The 18,572-nt window shown below is 62.2% G+C and overlaps 2 protein-coding genes across 18 annotated transcripts in view; one reads left to right on the top strand and one right to left on the bottom strand.

Moving 5' to 3' along the window:
- Nucleotides 1–18,572, bottom strand: part of PRPF6 (pre-mRNA processing factor 6) — a 180,601-nt gene that overhangs the window by 77,502 nt on the left and 84,527 nt on the right. The window lies entirely within an intron of this gene.
- On the top strand, nucleotides 71–16,879 carry UCKL1 (uridine-cytidine kinase 1 like 1). Of its 17 annotated transcripts, none has more exons than XM_050746133.1 (15): nucleotides 73–283; nucleotides 10,416–10,606; nucleotides 10,796–10,902; nucleotides 11,090–11,260; nucleotides 11,386–11,457; nucleotides 12,214–12,472; nucleotides 12,557–12,618; nucleotides 13,357–13,373; nucleotides 15,529–15,627; nucleotides 15,705–15,798; nucleotides 15,884–15,946; nucleotides 16,023–16,145; nucleotides 16,229–16,336; nucleotides 16,407–16,563; nucleotides 16,652–16,879. In XM_050746133.1, the coding sequence occupies exons 1-15, from the start codon at nucleotides 171–173 to the stop codon at nucleotides 16,729–16,731; spliced, it is 1,716 nt and encodes a 571-aa protein (XP_050602090.1). In that variant the 5' UTR covers nucleotides 73–170; the 3' UTR covers nucleotides 16,732–16,879. The 17 variants fall into 17 exon arrangements, with proteins under 17 accessions (XP_050602102.1, XP_050602101.1, XP_050602086.1 ...); XM_050746132.1 differs by lacking the exon at nucleotides 13,357–13,373 and adding an exon at nucleotides 14,534–14,553; XM_050746140.1 differs by having other exon boundaries at nucleotides 10,419–10,606; nucleotides 12,283–12,472.

Below are 18,572 nucleotides of genomic sequence, written 5' to 3' on the forward strand. Positions count from 1 at the left end.
CTTGTGGGGCTCGTAGTCCGGGACGCGCGGCCTTGTGGGGCTCGTAGTCCGCGACGCGCGGCCTTGTGGGGCTCGTAGTCCGCGGTGGGCGGGAGAGGGAACCACCAGCTCCCGGCGGCCCACGCGCGCCGCCCGGCCCAGCCCGGCCCGCGGAGAGGCCTCCGAGCGCAATGGCTGCGCCCCCGGCCCGCGCGGACGCCGACCCCTCGCCCACGTCGCCACCTACGGCCCGAGACCCGCCAGGCCGGCAGGCTGAGAAAAGCGAGACCGCGTGCGAGGACCGGTAGGCGTGGGCGCCGCCTTCACTTCACTGGCGAGTAGGAAACGGGCCGCAGCCCTGGCCGAGGTGGGAGGGTGGTCAGTGCTCGCCGCGAGCCCAACTCCCCCACGCCCGGAGGCCAGGCGGCGGCGCCCCGTTCTCCCACGTGCCGGGCGGAACCCTGCGGGCTTGAAGCGGCCGGGAGGACGGACCTGACCCAAGACAGCAGGCTTCTCGGGGCCCGGGGAAGGAGCCCGGCTGCGCACCCCCAGCGTTGACCTTGGTCTCTGCCGCCAGTGGGTGGGGCCCTCCGGCCTTGAGCACCCAGCGGGCCGTGTGCCTGCTCGACTGTGCGAGTTGCTCAGTGTTGTCGGCTCGGGGTGTGGCCCGGCCCGACCCGCGAGGCCAGGGGTCGGGATTTGGGGGTGCGGCGGCGCACGGTGCCTTCTGATTGCCCCTCACGCGCGGGGCACCTTGGAGGCTCTGCTGGGGCTTTGCAAGAGCATGAGGTGGGGAAGTTGCGGGGGTGCAGCGGGAGGAGCCACCCCACCCGAGCCCTGCGCGGCGCCTTTGCGGCCGTGGCCGTCAGGGGGCGGTGGCCACGCAGTGCCCGGGGCTGCAGGAGGGCGCTCTGGGCGCTGCCCCTCCCTTCCCGTCTGAAGTGTCCCTTGGGGAGCCGAGGGGTCCCCATGGAAGGGATTGTTCCTACTCAGGCGCCTCTTGCCTGGGTTCAGGCTGTGACTCTGGTCAGAAACGCTGTGAGCCAGGACTTCCTCAGAGATGGGCTGCGCGGGGGGCCGCCGGGGGAAAGGTCCCGGCACAGGGTCGCTCTTCTCCAGGAGCTGCTGGGCGGAAAGAGCTTTCCCGTGGTCCTGTGTCCTTTCAGTCCATACCCTCCCAGTGGGCAGTGACTGGGAGCTTTGCATGGCTGGAGTCTAATAGGACCTGAGTCTGTCCTCTGTTGATTCCAAAGAGGCTTTGTTTTGTTTGTTTGTTTTGTTTTGAGACGGAGTCTCACTCTGTCGCCCAGGCTGGAGTGCAGGGGCTGGATCTCGGCTCCCTGCAACCCCCCCTCCCGGGTTCAAGCAATTCTCCTGCCTCAGCCTCCCAAGTAGCTGGAATTACAGGTGTGTGCCACCACGCCCGGCTAATTTTTTTGTATTTTTAGTAGACAGGTATTTTGTCATGTTGTCCAGGCTGGTCTCGAACTCCTGACTTCAAGTGATCTGCCTGCCTCAGCCTCCGTGGGATTACAGGCATGAACCACCGTGCCCGGCCACCAAAGAGGCTTTGATTTAACCCAAGGTGGGGCAGGCCAACGCTAGACAAGCACTGAGGGCTCTTGATAAAGGCATTCCCAGATAACACAGGTTGGTGGCAGCAGCCATCTGGGCCTGCCCTGTGTACAGACAGTGGGCTGGGCACAGTGGTCCTCGCGGTGTCTGAGGAGGCAGAGACTGCTGTTATCTTTGTTTGGTGTGGTTACCAAGGGACAGGAGGGAAGCTGCAGGCAGTGAGGATAGATTGCGGCACCCTTCTCCAGGGGCCCCGGTCTGCCCTGGAACTGCCTCTTGTCTTAGGCAAATTTCTTGCACTTTGTGTCTTGATGCTTGTACCATTGCGGACTTCCTCTGCCCCAGCCTAGGGCTTTTCTCACTGTTCCCCGAGTGTGTCCCCCAGCATTCCTGCGTCTGCCCCTCTTCAACCTCTGGTGCTGCCCTTGGTGTTCCAGAGCAGGCTCCAGCTTGGAGGTCTGTGCACAGGTGGAGGTCTGTCCCCAGGGCTGGGGCTCCTCCAGCACCATTCCAGTTCCGCCTGCCGTGTCATCCCAGCAGTCAGTCTGTCCGTCTCGCCCGTTGTTTACTGTCTGCTTGTCACTCGTGACTCTGTCCCGGGCACCTGCCCCAGAGCTGGCCCATGCTGGTGCAGGAACAGGTCCTTTGTGGTGTTAGCAGTGACTCCTGGCTGCGGTTGAGATGGAGTCTGGAGCTGTGGAAGTGGGGAGCAGAGGGAGGCTGCCCATGACCTGTGCAGAGCAGGTCCTGCTGAGGGAAGGTTTCCAGAGTGGTGGCATGGGCCAGTGCAAGTCCCCAACCCCCCAGTGCCCCTCCTGCCTGAGAAAGCTGCCCCAATGACTCTCCCAGAGTCAGTCCGGCACAGGGGTCAGGCCAGCGTTGGCTCCTGTGGGCTAGCTCCTCCCTGCTCCCTCCTCCCTCCAGCCTCTTTTTAGTTATCCCGCAAACTTCCCTTAAACCTGACCTGTCGGCGGGGCGCGGTGGCTCAAGCCTGTAATCCCAGCACTTTGGAAAGCTGAGACGGGCCGATCACGAGGTCAGGAGATCGAGACCATCCTGGCTAACACGGTGAAACCCCGTCTCTACTTAAAAAAATACAAAAAACGGCCGGGCGCGGTGGCTCACGCCTGTAATCCCAGCACTTTGGGAGGCCGAGGCGGGCGGATCACAAGGTCAGGAGATCGAGACCACGGTGAAACCCCGTCTCTACTAAAAATACAAAAAAATTAGCCGGGCGCGGTTGTAGGCGCCTGTAGTCCCAGCTACTCGGGAGGCTGAGGCAGGAGAATGCCGTGAACCTGGGAGGCGGAGCTTGCAGTGAGCCGAGATCGCGCCACTGCACTCCAGCCTGGGCGACAGAGCCAGACTCCGTCTCAAAAAAAAAAAAAAAAAAAAAAAAAAAAATACAAAAAACTAGCCGGGCGCGGTTGTGGGAGCCTGTAGTCCCAGCTACTCGGGAGGCTGAGGCAAGAGAATGGCGTAAACCCGGGAGGCGGAGCTTGCAGTGAGCTGAGATCGCACCACTGCACTCCAGCCTGGGTGACAGAGCGAGACTCCGTCTCAAAAAACAAAAAACAAACAAAAAAACCTGACCTGTCAGGAGGCGCCGTGCTTCAGGCACCCAACAGGAAGGTCCGTGGGCAGTGGTGACCCCAGGGGTGGTAGAACAGGCCTGAACCACAGCAAGGGAGTACCTGAGCCTTTCTTTCTCCCTCTGTGCTCTCTCCTGCGGCTGTTTCCTCGGCGTTGGTTTCCATGCCCCGCGCTCCCTGCTGCTGGATGTTTGCTTCTAGTTTCCTTCACATTGTGGATAGTTGGTGAGGGGCAGCCCTGCCTCCAGTCTCCACACATGCCTGGGCTTCTTTCTTTCTTTCTTTCCTTTCTTTTCTGGAGACGGAGTCCCAGGCTGGAGTGCAGTGGTGCCATCTCAGCTCACTGCAACCTCCACCTCCCGGGTTCAAGCAACTCTCCTGCCTCAGCTTCCCGAGTAGCTGGGACTACAGGCGCCCGCCACCACGACTGGCTAACTTTTTGTATTTTTAGTAGAGACAGGGTTTCACCGTGTTAGCCAGGATGGTCTCGATCTCCTGACCTCGTGATCGGCCAGCCTCGGCCTCCCAAAGTGCTGGGACTACAGGTGTGAGCCACTGCACCTGGCCCATTTTTTGTATTTTTAGTAGAGACGGGGTTTCACCATGTTGGCCAGGCTGGTCTTGAACTCCTGACCTCAGGTGATCTGCCCACCTCAGCCTCTCAAAGTGCTGGGATTACAGGCGTGAACCACCGTGCCTGGCTGCCTGTGCTTATTTCTTTTTTTTTTTTTTTTTTTTTTTGAGAGGGAGTTTTGCTCTGGTCCAGGCTGGAGAGCAGTGGCGCAATCTTGGCTCACAGCAACCTCTGCCTCTCGGGTTCAAGCGATTCTCCTGCCTCAGCCTCCTGAGTAGCTGGGATTACAGGTATGTGCCACCGTGCCCAGCTAATTTTTGTATTTTTAGTAGAGACCCGGTTTCTCCATGTTGGTCAGGCTGGTCTTGAACTCCCTACCTCAGGTGATCCACCCGCCTTGGCCTCCCAAAGTGCTGGGATTCCAGGCGTGAGCCCCGCGCCAGGCCGCCTGTGCTTGTTTCTTTACGATGACGACACTCATGGGGCCCTTACCACTGATGAGGTGTCTGCCTTGGTCTTTGTGAGCTGGTGCTGGGATTCCAGGCGTGAGCCCTGCGCCCGGCCGCCTGTGCCTGTTTCTTTACGATGACGACACTTATGGTGCCCTTATCACCGATGAGGCGTCTGCCTTGGTCTTTGTGAGCCGGCCCACCTGTAATGCACCTGCTGTTGTCCTTGGGGAGGAAACTGAGGCAAGCCATGGCTCCGTGGAGGGGTCTGAGCCACACTCGACTGTGCTGTGGCCCAGAGTAGGATGGCTGAAGGTGAGGGAGGGGCAAGAGGTGCCCAAAAGTGGCTAAGGCAGCCTCCAGCACCACTGGCCTCAGCCTCACCTGCAAGGAGGAAACCTTAGGCAGAAGGTACCCTGGGCAGTGCTTACCCCAACGCGGTGTCAGCACCTGTGGGTGGCGTGGGAATGGGAGTTCTCCGGACCCGCCCAGCTCAGCAAGTCAGAACCTGGGAGGAACACCAGTGAATGGGACCAGGGCAGGCCACCCCTCCCCGCTGGGAGCGGCCCCTTCCTGCCGTGGGCTGCTGTGGCCGAGAGCAGCCTCCTGGAGGGGCATGTTGGGGACCACGTGGTCTGCAGCGAGGCAGCGTGATTCCAGGGTGGGGCCTGGTGGTTCCATTCACAGCTGCATACCTGGGCTCGTGCGTCCCTGGCCTGGCCAGCATAGTGTTGGCTTCCACGGGTCTCTTGGCCAGCTGGGGCAACCAGAGCATGCCCATGCCAGGTAGACCAGCCTGAGTCCACTCTGCTGTTCAGACAGCCCAGCCAGTGACACGGCTCCCAGGAGCCCAGGCTCCGCGCCCCTGCTCAGGACAGCCTCTGCCTCCCCCGACCCTGGGCTGTCTCCTGCCCACTTCCCAGATGAGGAGTGTAGCCGCCTCCGGGGAGCAGAATGAGGAGAGGAAGCACCTGTGGACAGACAGATGGGCCAGTCCTGCCTCTGAGGCAGCTCCCAGGAGTGTGACCTCCGTGTGGAGTCTTCCCTTTTCCCTGAGCTCCTGGTAGCCCCTGCCTCAGTACTAGAAGCTCCAAGGGAAACCCATGGTAGGAGGAAGCTGACTCCCATGGTGACCTGTCCGCCCCGGGAGAGCTTAGGGCTGCCAGGACCTCTCTGTGCACATCCTTGACAAACTGCTGAGGGTGGGGCGGAACCCCCGTTTCTGTGGGCTCTCGGAGAGGTGACTGTGTCCGCTGTGCTCTGCTGAGCCCTGGGTGGTGAGCCCTGGGTGGTTGCAGGTCCCTGCAGGATCCCCCGTGAGTGGGGGCAGGGCAGGGCAGTTATTTTCAGATGGTGCCAGGGGGTGGAGTTTCAGATTTGTTTATGCCTGTCGGAAGCACTTTGGGGCTAGGGATGGGGTGCCCAGCTCAGCACTGACGTTCGGGACATCTGGCCAAGAGGCGCCTCAGATTTCCCTGTCCTGCTGTCGGGGGTTCACTCTGTAGCCCCAGGCAGGCCAGGAGACTGTAGCTTTTTCCAGGGGATCCAGGAGGGGTGCAGGCACATGGTGCAGGGTGGTCCTCCGCAAGCCTGCGGCCCTAGGCTGGCCAAATGTGCCAGCGCACACACAGGAGGGGGCAGTTCACACCAAGGGCTGGCCCGAGGATTGTCAGGGCCACACCAGGCAAAGCCAGCGCTATTAATATCAGGCACACACAAGCCCCCAGCTGGGTGATCCTCTTATGCCTGTGGCCTTGGCCTCTGAGGACGGCAGTGCGTGCTGTGCCCTCAGTACGGTAGGGGCTCCAAGGGCCTCCTAGCTGCTGAGTCTCTGCTGACACTTGGCAGGCAGCTTCTACCAGCCAAGGGTCTCACCCCCAGCCCCCGGCTCTGCACCCACTGTGCTGCCCATAGGAGTAGTCCTGCCCATGGACGGGCAGTTCAGGTGGCCGGAGCTCCTGAGCTGCCTTAGGGGACTGCTGTGGGTCTGAGGTGGTGATGCCCCCCACGGCTGCCTGCGCCTGAGCCCCCACGCATCCACCCCTGGGGCCACTCGCTGTTCAGGAGCACCCACCCGTGTCCTCGACCATGAGCAGCCCCCCATCTTACCCTGGCATCAGGATCTCAGGGTGCCGGGCCCTTGGAGCAGAAGGCAGGTGAGTCTCGGCCGGAGGTCGCTGCTGCGAGGGGCGCCCACTTGTGCTGTGTGGTCCTGGCCACTCAGGCCTGTGTTTGGTGCACGTCTGTGGGTGTCAGGAATCAAACAGGCTGGCAGGTGCTCTCGGGCACCGCGCAGAGCCCAGGGCCGAAGGCGCCGTTCTGCCTGGGGCCATTGGTCTGGGCACGTCTCTTCTTGTGTTGGTTACGGCTCGGAACCCTCTGGGCTGGAATTAACCTTTGTTGTTGTGGCCAGAAGCACTCTTGTCCATCTGTTCACGGGAAATGAGGTTTGTTGCGTAACTTTCTCCTCTCTTTTTGTTTATTTTTAATATTCTAAAGTTTTCTTTGTGGAGACGGGGGTCTCACCATGTTGCCCAGGCTGGTCGTGAACTGCCGACCTCAAGCAGTCCTCCTCCTGCAGCCTCCAAAGGGCTGTTCCAGGCATGAGCCACCACACCCGGCCAACTTTCCTCTGTCAAGGGGTGCTGCTTGTGAAAAGTGGGGGGAGGCTTTGTCCTTGACTCTCAGAGACAGACCAGCTTTGGAGAAGGTAGTGGGGCTGGGCTTGGTGCAGACTCAGCCTGACACCGTCACAGGCCTGCGGTGAGGCGGGCTCCTGGCACATCATCCTGGCCTGCTTCTGACTGTTCCACTGCATGGCACGGCTCCCAGCAGAAGGGCCAGCGCGTGCCTCGGGAGGGATCTGTGGTTACTTCAGCAGGATGAGGAGGAGCCACAAATGGGGGGTTGGGAGGCTCCTGCTGGAGAGGCCCGAGCACCAGGAGACTTCCAGTGGGGAGCTGACACGGTGCCAGCCCAGCCTCCGCCGTCTGGTGTCTGCCCCTCAAGTTCGTCCCAGCTCTGTGCATTAGTGGGCTCACCCTTGGCGTGCAGGGTACGCGGAGGAAGTGCAGGCAGCCGCACGCGCGGTGCTGGGAGCTTTGCTGGGGAGCCTCTGCAAGTCAGATTGTGTCAGAGCTTCCTCTCTGAGGTTGAAGACCGTGGGTGATGCTGGGGTTAGGCGTAGAGGGGAGGGGCTGCCTGGATTTCTTCTCTGCCCACCACGGCGTCCATGGCCATCAGAGCGTTTCTATCTGCCGGGCCTAAGCTGGTCTGCCGCACTGTCCCCAGCTGTGGGCATCCGTCACCACCTGCTGGGGGGGTGGCCCCGGGGGTGAGCCTTGCAGGCCCTTGTGTTTACTGCTGGTGCGTTGGCAGCGTCCGTCCAGGGCCCCGGGGGTCGTGGCTTCTGTTTGCTGGGTCCTATCTTCCTTCTTGACTGACAGCCCTTCAGGCAGGTGGGGTGCAGGTCCCATTCCAGCCACGGCCCCCACACACGGTCTCGGGGCGGTGCCGTGGTACCTGCTCCCCTTTCAGGGCACCGCGCAGTGGCGCCGTCCCCGGGCCCCCTCGCCTGGTTCTCTTGGCGCCTGGCTGTGTTGTTTGTGCTCAGCCCTGCTGCTGACGTCAGCGCTCAGCTCCAGAGCGATCTCCGAGGCCACGGAGGTGAGGCCAATTATTCCCAGCGCTGGCTCCCTGACGGCGGCACAGAAACAGGCAGAGGCTGTCTCCGAGGAGGGGCGCGGCGCACTTTCCACGCCAGGCAGACGGCGAGTCTTCTCGATGCTGTCCATGCTGCCACACTGTTCTCTGGCCCGTGAGCGCTGCTGAGGTGGCCTGTCACCTGTCGGGCTAGGCTCTCTCCTCCCACTGCCCCCGTGTGTGTCCACGGACACCGTCCCCCTGGCTGTGGGTGTCACGGGTGCGCGGGGAGGAGTGTGCCGCCGGGAACATGCGTGTTCCCACGAGGCAGGAAGGGCCTTGTCCTGGCCGCGTCCTCAGCCATCCGCCGGCCTGGGGAAGCACCGGGCTTGATGCCGCAGCCAGGCCCTGATGCGTTGGCGGCAGCGGGACGGCCAGTTCCAAGGACAGACTGCGGTTTAGTTTATAGTAAAAAAGTGGCCTGTGCTTAAAAACATTCCAGTGGGACAGAAGTTGCTGCTCCAAATCTTGGTGGCCAGAGGGTGATCATGGTTAGGGCTGGAGTGTACACACGTCTCCCTCCCTCTCACACACACACCTCCTCCCTCACACACACACCCCCTGCCCCCCTCTTACACCCAGGCACATGTGGGTGAGCGTCCTTTGTTTGCTGGATTTTATACCGATGGAGTCGTATCTCCTTCCAGCTTGTTTTTCTCCCCTGACGATGCTCTCAGGATGCCTTTCCCTCTCCGCACCTGTGTTTCTGTGTCATTTTCAGGCGTATCTTGCATTTGTGGAGTGTTCCATCTCCTGTGAACTCCAGAGCACAGGGGACAGACTGTGCCGCTGCAGGAAGCTACAAAGAGGTGGCTCTGCTGTTTGCAGGACTTTCCCTCTTGCCCCCAGGGGCTCTGCCCTGCACAGGACTCTCCCTCTTGCCCCTGGGGCTCTGCCCTGCACAGGACTCTCCCTCTTGCCCCCGGGGCTCTGCCCTGCACAGGCAGTGGCTGTGGTTCTGAGTTGCTCCCCATGTGGGTGGGCCATGACCTGCAGGGCCAAGGTGCTGACCCCTGAGAGCTTCCCAGGCAGGCCTGAAACATGATGCTGAGGCCACCATGGCCAGCGTGGTCTCTGCCGGGCCTGTGTCTTGTCTCCTGGCATCTTCACACCAGGCTCTGCATCCGAGCCTCTCAGAACAGACGGGGCAGGCGCCACGTTGTCCCCCACCCCGGCAGGGCACGGGGCCACACTGAGCCTCCCCAGAGGCTGCCTCTCCCAGGGCTCCATGGCCAGTCACGGCCCCTGCCCGCCCGAGGATGTCAACTGACAAGTTGGTAGGCGCCTGAGTGCTAGTCTGGCATGTGCAGTGCATGTAGATGCCACCCAGCATAGGTCTGTGTCTTCCTGCTGTTGATTTCCCCCTTGCAGCCTTTAGGGGCTCCCCGTTCCCCTGGGCAGGCTCATGCTCACCTCCCAGGCAGCCTGCAGCATTTCCTCTCTAGTGTTCGCCAGATACCAGAGGTTTCTATCTTGGGGACCCAGGAGGGGCCACAGCAAGAATGAATGGGGTTCCCATAAGGCTCCCAGCCCAGGGTCCCCCATCTGGCACTCTGACAGCCAGAGAGGCCAGGCCGTGGGACCACCCTGTGCAGGGCTGCTGTCACTGCAGGAGGATCAGGCCCTGGCTGAGCCCTCTGGCCTCTCTCCCTGAGCCCTTCAGCCTGGTCATGTCTGGGGACCTCACCCTGGCTGTGTGCGCACAACCTGGTCTGGCCTCGCCTCCACCAACGTGCTGCCCTCACATCTCCTTGGGCACCCAGCCTTCAGCATGGCAGCGATTTGGCTGCCCAGAGAGTGTGCTGGGTTGGAAGGGAACATGGTCCACTTTGGGGTCTTGCCTGCCTTTCACATGCCCACCTTGAGTCCCCTTGGGGACAGGGCCTGGCCCAGCCAGTGCCCGTCCACACAGCAGGATGAGCATGGCCCCAAGGTAGTGTCTCTCCTCCTTCCCTTGTCCTTGTTTGCTGTCCCTCTGTCCTTGCTGTGTGGACAGTGATGGTCTGCCCTGTGCCAGGCTAAGCACTTGGGTCTGTGTGTCCTGTGGCCCAGCTGCAAGCAGGCTTCTTTTTTTTTTTTTTTTTTTTTTTTTTGAAGTGGAGTCTTGCTCTGTCATCCAGACTGGAGTGCAGTGCAGTGGCATGATCTCAGCTCTTTGCAACCTCTGCCTCCCGGGTTCAGGCAATTCTCCTGCTTCAGCCTCCCTAGTAGCTGGGATTACAGGTGCCTGCCACTGCACCCAGGTAATTTTTTTTTTTTTTTTTTTAATTTTTAGAAGAGACGGGGTTTCACCATGTTGGCCAGGCTGGTCTCAAACTCCTGACCTCAAATGATCCACCTGCCTTGGCCTCCCAAGGTGCTGGGATTACAGACGTGAGCCACCACGCCCAGCCCAGGCAGAGTTCTTATGTACCCCCAATGAGCCTGCCCACCTCAGCCATGCCTGTTGAGGGGGTGGGGAGATGCCCTGTGGGCCAGCCATGCCAGCGGGTACCTGGGAGGTGGGCAGCCCTGGGCCAAATCCGAGCATACCCCTCTCTGCAGCAGCAATGCAGAGTCCCTGGACAGGCTCCTGCCACCTGTGGGCACTGGGCACTCTCCCCGGAAGCGGACCACCAGCCAGTGCAAGTCAGAGCCTCCCCTGCTGCGCACCAGCAAGCGCACCATCTACACCGCAGGGCGGCCGCCCTGGTACAACGAGCACGGCACGCAGTCCAAGGAGGCCTTCGCCATCGGTGAGAGCAGCAGGAGCGTGGGACCTGCTGCCGGACGCCTGCCTCCGGCTCCCCTCCAATGCTTTCCACTGGAGCAGGAGAAGGAAGCCGGGCAACTGCAGGCAGTGGCAGTGGGGTGGGTACCTCTGGGACTGATCTGCGTGGGCAGCCCGTCTGTTCCTCATAGAGGGTCTCCGCTCCCCCCGGCAGGCCTGGGAGGTGGCAGTGCCTCTGGGAAGACCACTGTTGCCAGAATGATCATTGAAGCCCTGGACGTGCCCTGGGTGGTCTTGCTGTCCATGGACTCCTTCTACAAGGTGGGCCCCTGCCCAGCTCCCCCAAGGACCCCCTTGTCCTCTCCCTGACCCTGGAACCCCTGCACATGCAAGTCTCTGGTATCTGAGCCCCAGCGTGGCTACTCCTGGGAGGCCTAGAGCCCCTGCCCACTGGCATTGGGTGAGGGCCCTGCTGTGCCTGCAACTGCCCCACAGCCTCCCCCACCAGGTGCTGACTGAGCAGCAGCAGGAGCAGGCCGCACACAACAACTTCAACTTCGACCACCCGGACGCCTTTGACTTCGACCTCATCATTTCCACCCTCAAGAAACTGAAGCAGGGGAAGAGTGTCAAGGTGCCCGTCTATGACTTCACCACGCACAGCCGGAAGAGGGACTGGGTAGGCCGGGGGCCTGCAGAGGGGGCCAGAGGGGGCCTCGGGGGGTAGGCCAGGGCCCTGCAGAGGGGCCTCGGGGGGCCGCAGGCACATGAGCCGGGCTCCACAACTCCTGGGTCTCTTCACAGAAAACACTGTATGGTGCAAACGTCATCATCTTTGAGGGCATCATGGCCTTTGCTGACAAGACACTGCTGGAGGTTAGCACTCACTGGGAATGCCCACCCCACTGGTGTCTTAGCCCTGGCCACCCTGTCCATGACGTGTGTGTCCTCCTGCCCCGTCCCCAAGGCGTCCACACCCTATAGGCCTAGGCCAGCCACTCCCTACCCCAACCCCAACCCCAGGCAGGCTACGGCTGGGTCCATCTGCTGGCCCTGCAAGGCAGAGCTGGGGCAGTGGTTCCTTCTCCACTGGCTGAGGCCTGTGCTCATACCTGGCGTGTTCTTGGCGTTCTCGTCCCTTGCTGTGGTCCTGATGGACAGGTGAGGACCCGGGGCTGGTGTGTTTGAGAGACTGTGCTGTAGGTCACAGGAGCCTTCAGGACAGAGCTGAGTGTGACGCAGGTTGGCCTGATCCCAGGGCCCAGGTCCTGCCCCTGGCACAGGCCCAGAGGACCCCACTGTCCAGCACATAGCCACCCCCAGCCTCCACAAGGCCTCTTCAGGGGCCAACTGTGGTGTGCTGAGCATGTGGATAGACCCTCAACTCGCCATGCCCCCCGTTCCCCAGTGTGTTGGTGCAAGTTTCCTCAAGCAAAGTAAAGGAGATCACGTATGCCCAGCCCCATTCCCGCCTGAGTCCTTCGCCAGCCACCATGCCACGCCTCTTCACCTAAGCCCCTGATGGGCAGCACCCCACCCCAGACACCCCCACCTCCACACTCCTCCCACCTGCCAGGGTGCCCTGGGGAAGTGGCTCTGGCCAGGCCCACAGACCAGGCGGCTTCACTGCAGGGGCTGGTCCCAGTGTCTCCATGCCGGCTGCTGGCATCCAGCCGCTCACTGGCCCACCGTCTCCACCAGCTCCTGGACATGAAGATCTTTGTGGACACAGACTCTGACATCCGCCTGGTACGGCGGCTGCGCCGGGACATCAGTGAGCGCGGCCGGGACATCGAGGGTGTCATCAAGCAGTACAACAAGTTTGTCAAGCCCTCCTTCGACCAGTACATCCAGCCCACCATGCGCCTGGCAGACATCGTGGTGCCCAGAGGTGAGCCTGCTGGGCTGCCTGTTGGGTGGGTGTCAGGCAGGCCAATGGCCCCGCCCCCAGTCACCCTCCCCCATCCCGCCCCAGGGAGCGGCAACACGGTGGCCATCGACCTGATCGTGCAGCACGTGCACAGCCAGCTGGAGGAGGTGAGTGGCCCTCAGCCCAGCAGGGTCCTGTGTCCCCACGGCCTAGCCCAGCCCCACTACCCACTTCTCCACTGCCACCACCCCCAGTGGCCTGCTCCCCTCATCCCCCTGTGCTCACTGTCCCTTGCCAGATACCAGCCCTGAGTGTCCTGAGCCTGCTTGGTCAGTCGGATCGTCCAGCCCAGACCCCATCCCGTTGTGCCGTGCAGGGCCTGGGTTCCCTGAGGAAGCTGGGGTGGGGGTACAGGTGCTCAGGACCCAGCTGAGGGTGCAGCCTGCTCAGCACACCCAGCCTGAGCTTTTGGGAATGACAGGCATGACCTGCTGGCCCAGGACTGGGGGGTTTCACTGCTGAGTGCCACGCCAGGCCAGGCTCCTCTCTTTCTCAGGGGGTCACCCCAGGAGCGACACCCCTACCAGAGGTCCCGTGCTCCCTGAGGCATTCTGTGGCTGGGCCCTGGAGCCTGGGCTGGCTCTGAACACACTCCGTAAGAGGATGTTGAAGGCCTGAGGCCTGCAGAACAGAGCCCAGGGTCCTGGCTCTTGCCCCAACCCAGAACTGCAGGTCTGGCCCAGGTGGTCCCCAGGTTAGAAGCATTAGAAGCTTGCCACCCCCATGACTGGCTGTGTCCCTGCGGGCCTGCAGCATGACCATTCCTGGGTGGGGGTGGCCTGGCCGCCTGCCCTGGTCACTGACGCGCCACCGTTCCCTTGTGTCTTCCTGTGTTGCTGCCACAGCGTGAACTCAGCGTCAGGTAAGACTTGCGCAGCTGTCTGCACAGATGGAGGCATTTCCAACACTCCCAAGGAGCTCTCGGTCTGGGCTGTGGTCCAGCCAGGCAGGCAGCCGGCTCTTCCCAGTCACAGAAGGGGAGTGTGGAGTGGTCCCAGCCCTGCTTCGGCCTCCCCTTGCTGGCAGATGAGGACACTGAGGCACAGAGACGTGACGTAGCTTGCCCAGGGTCATGGGGTCCTGACCCTGTCCTGGCCAGACTTTGCTGGAGGCTCCCCTGACCCCTGAGTCTGTCTATGGGATTTGACCCCAGAGAGCACAGCTGTCCTCCTGAGGCAGCACTGCCAGGCCCCTGGGGCAGTGACTACAGACATGTCCCAGCAGCCAGGGAGCCTGTCGTGCCTCCTATGCCCAGCCTCACGGACCAGTCAGCTTTCCCTGGTTGCAGGTGGGAGGGCCTCGCCCCTGTCCTCCCACCCACCTGGGTCCTGCTTGCCCCAGCTCTGTCGCAGCCCACACAGCTCTGCCAGCAGGAACTGGGCAACTGCAGCAAGAAGCTTGGGCTGGGCCGGGGCCGTGTCCCACTGCCCCTCCCCAAGGGCAGGCGTGCGGGGGGACAGCCACGAGGGACCTGCCCTTCTCCCCGCCTTCTGTGGGTTGGGAGGCTCCTGACTGAACCACCTGGTGGGAGAGCCCTTGTGTTCAGAGCACTCCAAAGAGTTTGCCAAATGCTGGAAATGCCTCCAGGGCCCGTCCACCAGCCGTCCACCTCCTGTGCCTGCATGAGTCTCTGCTTGGCCCTCTCCACGGCCAGGGAACCCGCAGGTCTTGTCCCATCAGGTTCCTCCTGAAGCTTTTGTTCTGAGAAAAAAAAAATTTCCAGGGTTTCAAACTTGAAAAAACACCTGAACACAGCCAGACACATTTTCCATCGTCTGGTCAGCTGAGAAAGTGTTGGCCTGTGGCTCCACTCACTTCCATCAGCCCCAGAAAGCCTTGGTGGGGGGCAGGAGGGAGGGCCAGGCAGGGCTGGGGACCTGGCCGCCCACACTCCTCCTCAGGCCTGCGGGGAACGCCCTGCTCCCCAACTAAGCAGCCTTCTCTTTGTTCTCTTCCTTCTCTTGTAAACCCCCGTTTCCTGCCCTGTTCCCTCCCTGAACATGCTCTTCACCTGGCAAGCAGAGGAAGCTCCGTTGGGATATGTGAGCAGAGTGCTCTGTGGTGCTGCTGTGTGCCCCGCCTTCCTGTAGCCCCTTGTCCCTGCTCCTGTCCCGCCCCTTTCCCTGCCAGTCACGCCTCTTTTCTGCCCCTGCCACAGCCCATTCCCGGCCCTGCCTCTCCCTGCCCGTGTCACGCCCCTTTCCTGCTCCTGCCCATTCCCGGCCCTGCCTCTCCCTGCCCGTGTCACGCCCCTTTCCTGCTCCTGCCACAGCCCATTCCCGGCCCTGCCTCTCCCTGCCCGTGTCATGCCTCTTTTCTGCCCCTGCCATACCTCTTCCCTACCCCGCCCCTTTCCCGCTTCTGCCCCGCCACGCCCAATTCCGTGCCCCCCCACCCGCTTTCCTCTTCCTGCCCCTGCCCCATTCCCTGCCCTTGCCCCGCCCCTTTTCCGCTCTGCCCCCTCCCTGTCCCACCTCTTTCTTGCCTCCGTCCCGCCCTTTTCCTGCCTGCTCCTAGACCTGCTCCTGCCTCTGCCCTCCCCAGGCTTGGGCAGCGGGGCAGGGCAGCCAAGCGGCACTGAGCCAGCTTTGCCCCTCGCCCCCATCTCTGGAGGGGCCACGCACCACTTCGCGGAGGAGCCAGGGCGGGGCCTGACCCCACAGAGCTTTAGTTGTCCCCCAGGGAGAGGCTGGGGACAACCCGCCCATCCTGGGGTCTGAGACCTGTGAGCCTGCCCTGTGCCTGCTTCCTCTTAGCCCAGGAGGGTCCCGCGCTGGGAGGGGCCCTCACACCCTACCCCCAGCTTTCTGCCTGATGGTGAGCTTGCCCCGCTGTTCGCCACCATCTTTCGCCTTTGCCTGGCAGCTCAGCCCCAGGCAGAAGTCAGGCCCGCTCCACCTCCTGCTGTGCCTGGCCCATGTGTTCCCCCCACAGTGATGTGCACGGCCGTCCTGTGGGGAGGGAGAGCTCTGGGAGAAGACCCCCTTCTTGAGTGTTCCCCATCGGTTTGTCCCCAGGGCTGCGCTGGCCTCGGCACACCAGTGCCACCCGCTGCCCCAGACGCTGAGCGTCCTGAAGAGCACGCCGCAGGTGCGAGGCATGCACACCATCATCAGGTAGGGCCCACCTGGGGACGGAGGCCCCGCGCGCGCTCCCGCTCCCGCGCGCTCCCGCTCCACTTTCGGCCCCGCAGGGACAAGGAGACCAGTCGCGACGAGTTCATCTTCTACTCCAAGAGACTGATGCGGCTGCTCATCGAGCACGCGCTCTCCTTCCTACCCTTTCAGGTTTGTAGCCCGCGAGGTGGAGGGTGCGTCCCGGAGCCGTCGCGGACTCCCTGCGCTCACCGAGTCCTCACCTTTCACCCCACAGGACTGCGTTGTGCGGACCCCGCAGGGGCAGGACTACGCGGGCAAGTGCTATGCGGGGAAGCAGGTACCTGCCTGGGCGCACTTGGGCGCGGGACGGGCTGCTGGGGCGGGATGTGGGTGCTTAGCCCCCCTCCCCGCAGATCACAGGTGTGTCTATCCTGCGTGCCGGTGAAACCATGGAGCCCGCCCTGCGCGCTGTGTGCAAAGACGTGCGCATCGGCACCATCCTCATCCAGACCAACCAGCTTACCGGGGAGCCCGAGGTGCGTGGGGGCAGCTGGGGCGATGAGCCCGGGGCTGGGGGCAGAGGGAGCCGCACCTGCAGCCTGACCCGTGCCGCCCGCAGCTGCACTACCTGAGGCTGCCCAAGGACATCAGCGATGACCACGTGATCCTCATGGACTGCACCGTGTCCACGGGCGCCGCGGCCATGATGGCGGTGCGCGTGCTCCTGGTGAGTGGGCCCTGGGTAGGCGGGGCAGGTTCAGGCAGAGGTGGGATTTACCTGCCCATACACTTTGTAGGACCACGACGTGCCTGAGGACAAGATCTTTCTGCTGTCACTGCTCATGGCAGAGATGGGCGTGCACTCAGTGGCCTATGCGTTTCCACGAGTGAGAATCATCACCACGGCGGTGGACAAGCGGGTCAATGACCTTTTCCGCATCATCCCAGGCATTGGTGAGGCTGCCCAGGCCCTTCAGCCGTGCATGAGGGCAAGGTGGGTGGCCCTGGGAGGCCCCACCACACACTGGCCCGCTTTCTCCAGGGAACTTTGGCGACCGCTACTTTGGGACAGACGCGGTCCCCGATGGCAGTGACGAGGAGGAAGTGGCCTACACGGGTTAGCTGCCCAGTGAGCCATCCCCGTCCCCGCCACCCTCCTTCTGCCTCCTGACCCAGGATTGCCGAATACAAAGATGTTAATTTTTAAAATGTTACCAGTATAATTTATTTTATGCATTTTATAAAATAAAGAAAGCTTTAGAAAAATGAAGGTGTGATTGGTTAGTTACAGCACAGGAGTGGCGTCCTGGCTGAGGCTTGCGTTTGTGGAGACTCCCGTGGGGAGGGAGGGAGGGAGGGAGCTGAGGGCCCTGCCTTCTCCCATGTAGGACGAGGCATTCCCAGTCTTGCACTTGTGCCAGATCAAGGAAGGGGTAGAACTGGGCCCTGCAGCTCCCAGCTCTGCTAGATGGGGGCCCTAGAACCCATGGCTTGGTGGCCACCTGGCCTGGACCTAGAGAGGGGACAGGGCCCCCTGGTGCTCTGGGTCTCAAGAGGCAGCCTCTGTGGCTTTTCCCCCGGGGGCCAATGAGCCTGGAGCCGCTGCTGCTAAGGGCCCGCCCCGGGCACCCCTCCAGATCTGGAGGCCCACCCGCCTCCCGTGGTCTCTGCCGTGCCCACACCCGCGAGCCCGGGTTCCCTTAGGTCCTGCCTACGCTGCTCTCCGCGCACGTCCCCCTCGTGCTCCCCGAGGGGAGTCGCCGCCGCAGTTTACTCAGGAAGAGGAGGTGCACGCGCAGCGCCCACACGACGGGCCCCGGAGTGTGGGGAGAAGCCCGGATAACTCCCATCAGCCTCCCGGGGCTCAGCCGTGTAGCTCAGGACTGATGCTGGGGGCTCAGCCGTGGGCCGGGCGCATCTTGACACAGGACGCGGTCCTCCGGTGACTCTTCGCAGCGGCCACGTCCTCTCAAGCACCAGCGTCTTCCTGCGTGGAAGTCCACGGCCAAGAGCGCGGCGTCCTCGGAGCCTGGGACCTCGATTATGCCAGATGCCGGATCCTGGACAGCGGTCTGCTGACCAAGGGAGGGACACCGCGAGGCCTTGCACTGCAGTGGGGTCTCCCACTGCCCATGCCACCAGGCCAGGTGGGCGCTGGTCCCCACGTGGGCGGCCCATCTGTGGGTGCAGCACTCCCGCCCCCCACCCTGACCACGCGGCCCGGCTGGCGCTGGGACGTGGTCCCGTGGTCCTTTCGTCGGGCTCCTTGGTCGCTCCTCGGTCTCGGTCGCAAGGAGCAGAGCGCGAGGAAGGCATAGCCGCAGGGAGGGTGGTCCGACCGTCTCCAAGACGGGGTCCTGTTCACCAGGAGAAACAAGGGCGATGACCCTCACTGGCAGGGGTCTCGCTGCCCACCACCCAGTGTCCAGCGTTCGTCTTGCTGTTACTTAACATTGCTCTGTAAGAATCCCGTATCGAAAATACTGAACATAGGCCGGGCGCACTGCCTCACACCTGTAATCCCAGCACTTTGGGAGGCCTACACAGGTTCAAGACCAGCATGGCCAACATGGTGAAACCCTGTCTCTACTAAAAATAAAAAAAAATGAGCTGGGCGTGGTGGCGTTTGCCCTTAGTCCCAGCTACTCAGGAGGCTGAGGTACAAGAATCGCTTGAACCCGGGAGGCGGAGGTTGTAGTGAACCGAAATCGCACCATTGCACACCAGCCTGGATGACAGAGCAAGACTCTGTCTCAAAAAATAAATAAATAAATAAATGTGGATTCTACCTAATTAAGAAAATTCAAAGACCAAACCAGAAAAAAAGTCTGACAACGCTAAGGCTGGAAGGGGCAGCGAGAAGACGGGGATCCTCTTTGCAAGGCAGTGTGGGGCCACCACTCAAGAGGCGGCTTCCAGATCCCGCTCCCAGCGATAACTCAGCAGCGACATTCAGGCCGCTT

The sequence above is a fragment of the Macaca thibetana genome, chromosome 10, assembly GCF_024542745.1.
Source record: "Macaca thibetana thibetana isolate TM-01 chromosome 10, ASM2454274v1, whole genome shotgun sequence".
Lineage (NCBI taxonomy): Eukaryota > Metazoa > Chordata > Mammalia > Primates > Cercopithecidae > Macaca > Macaca thibetana.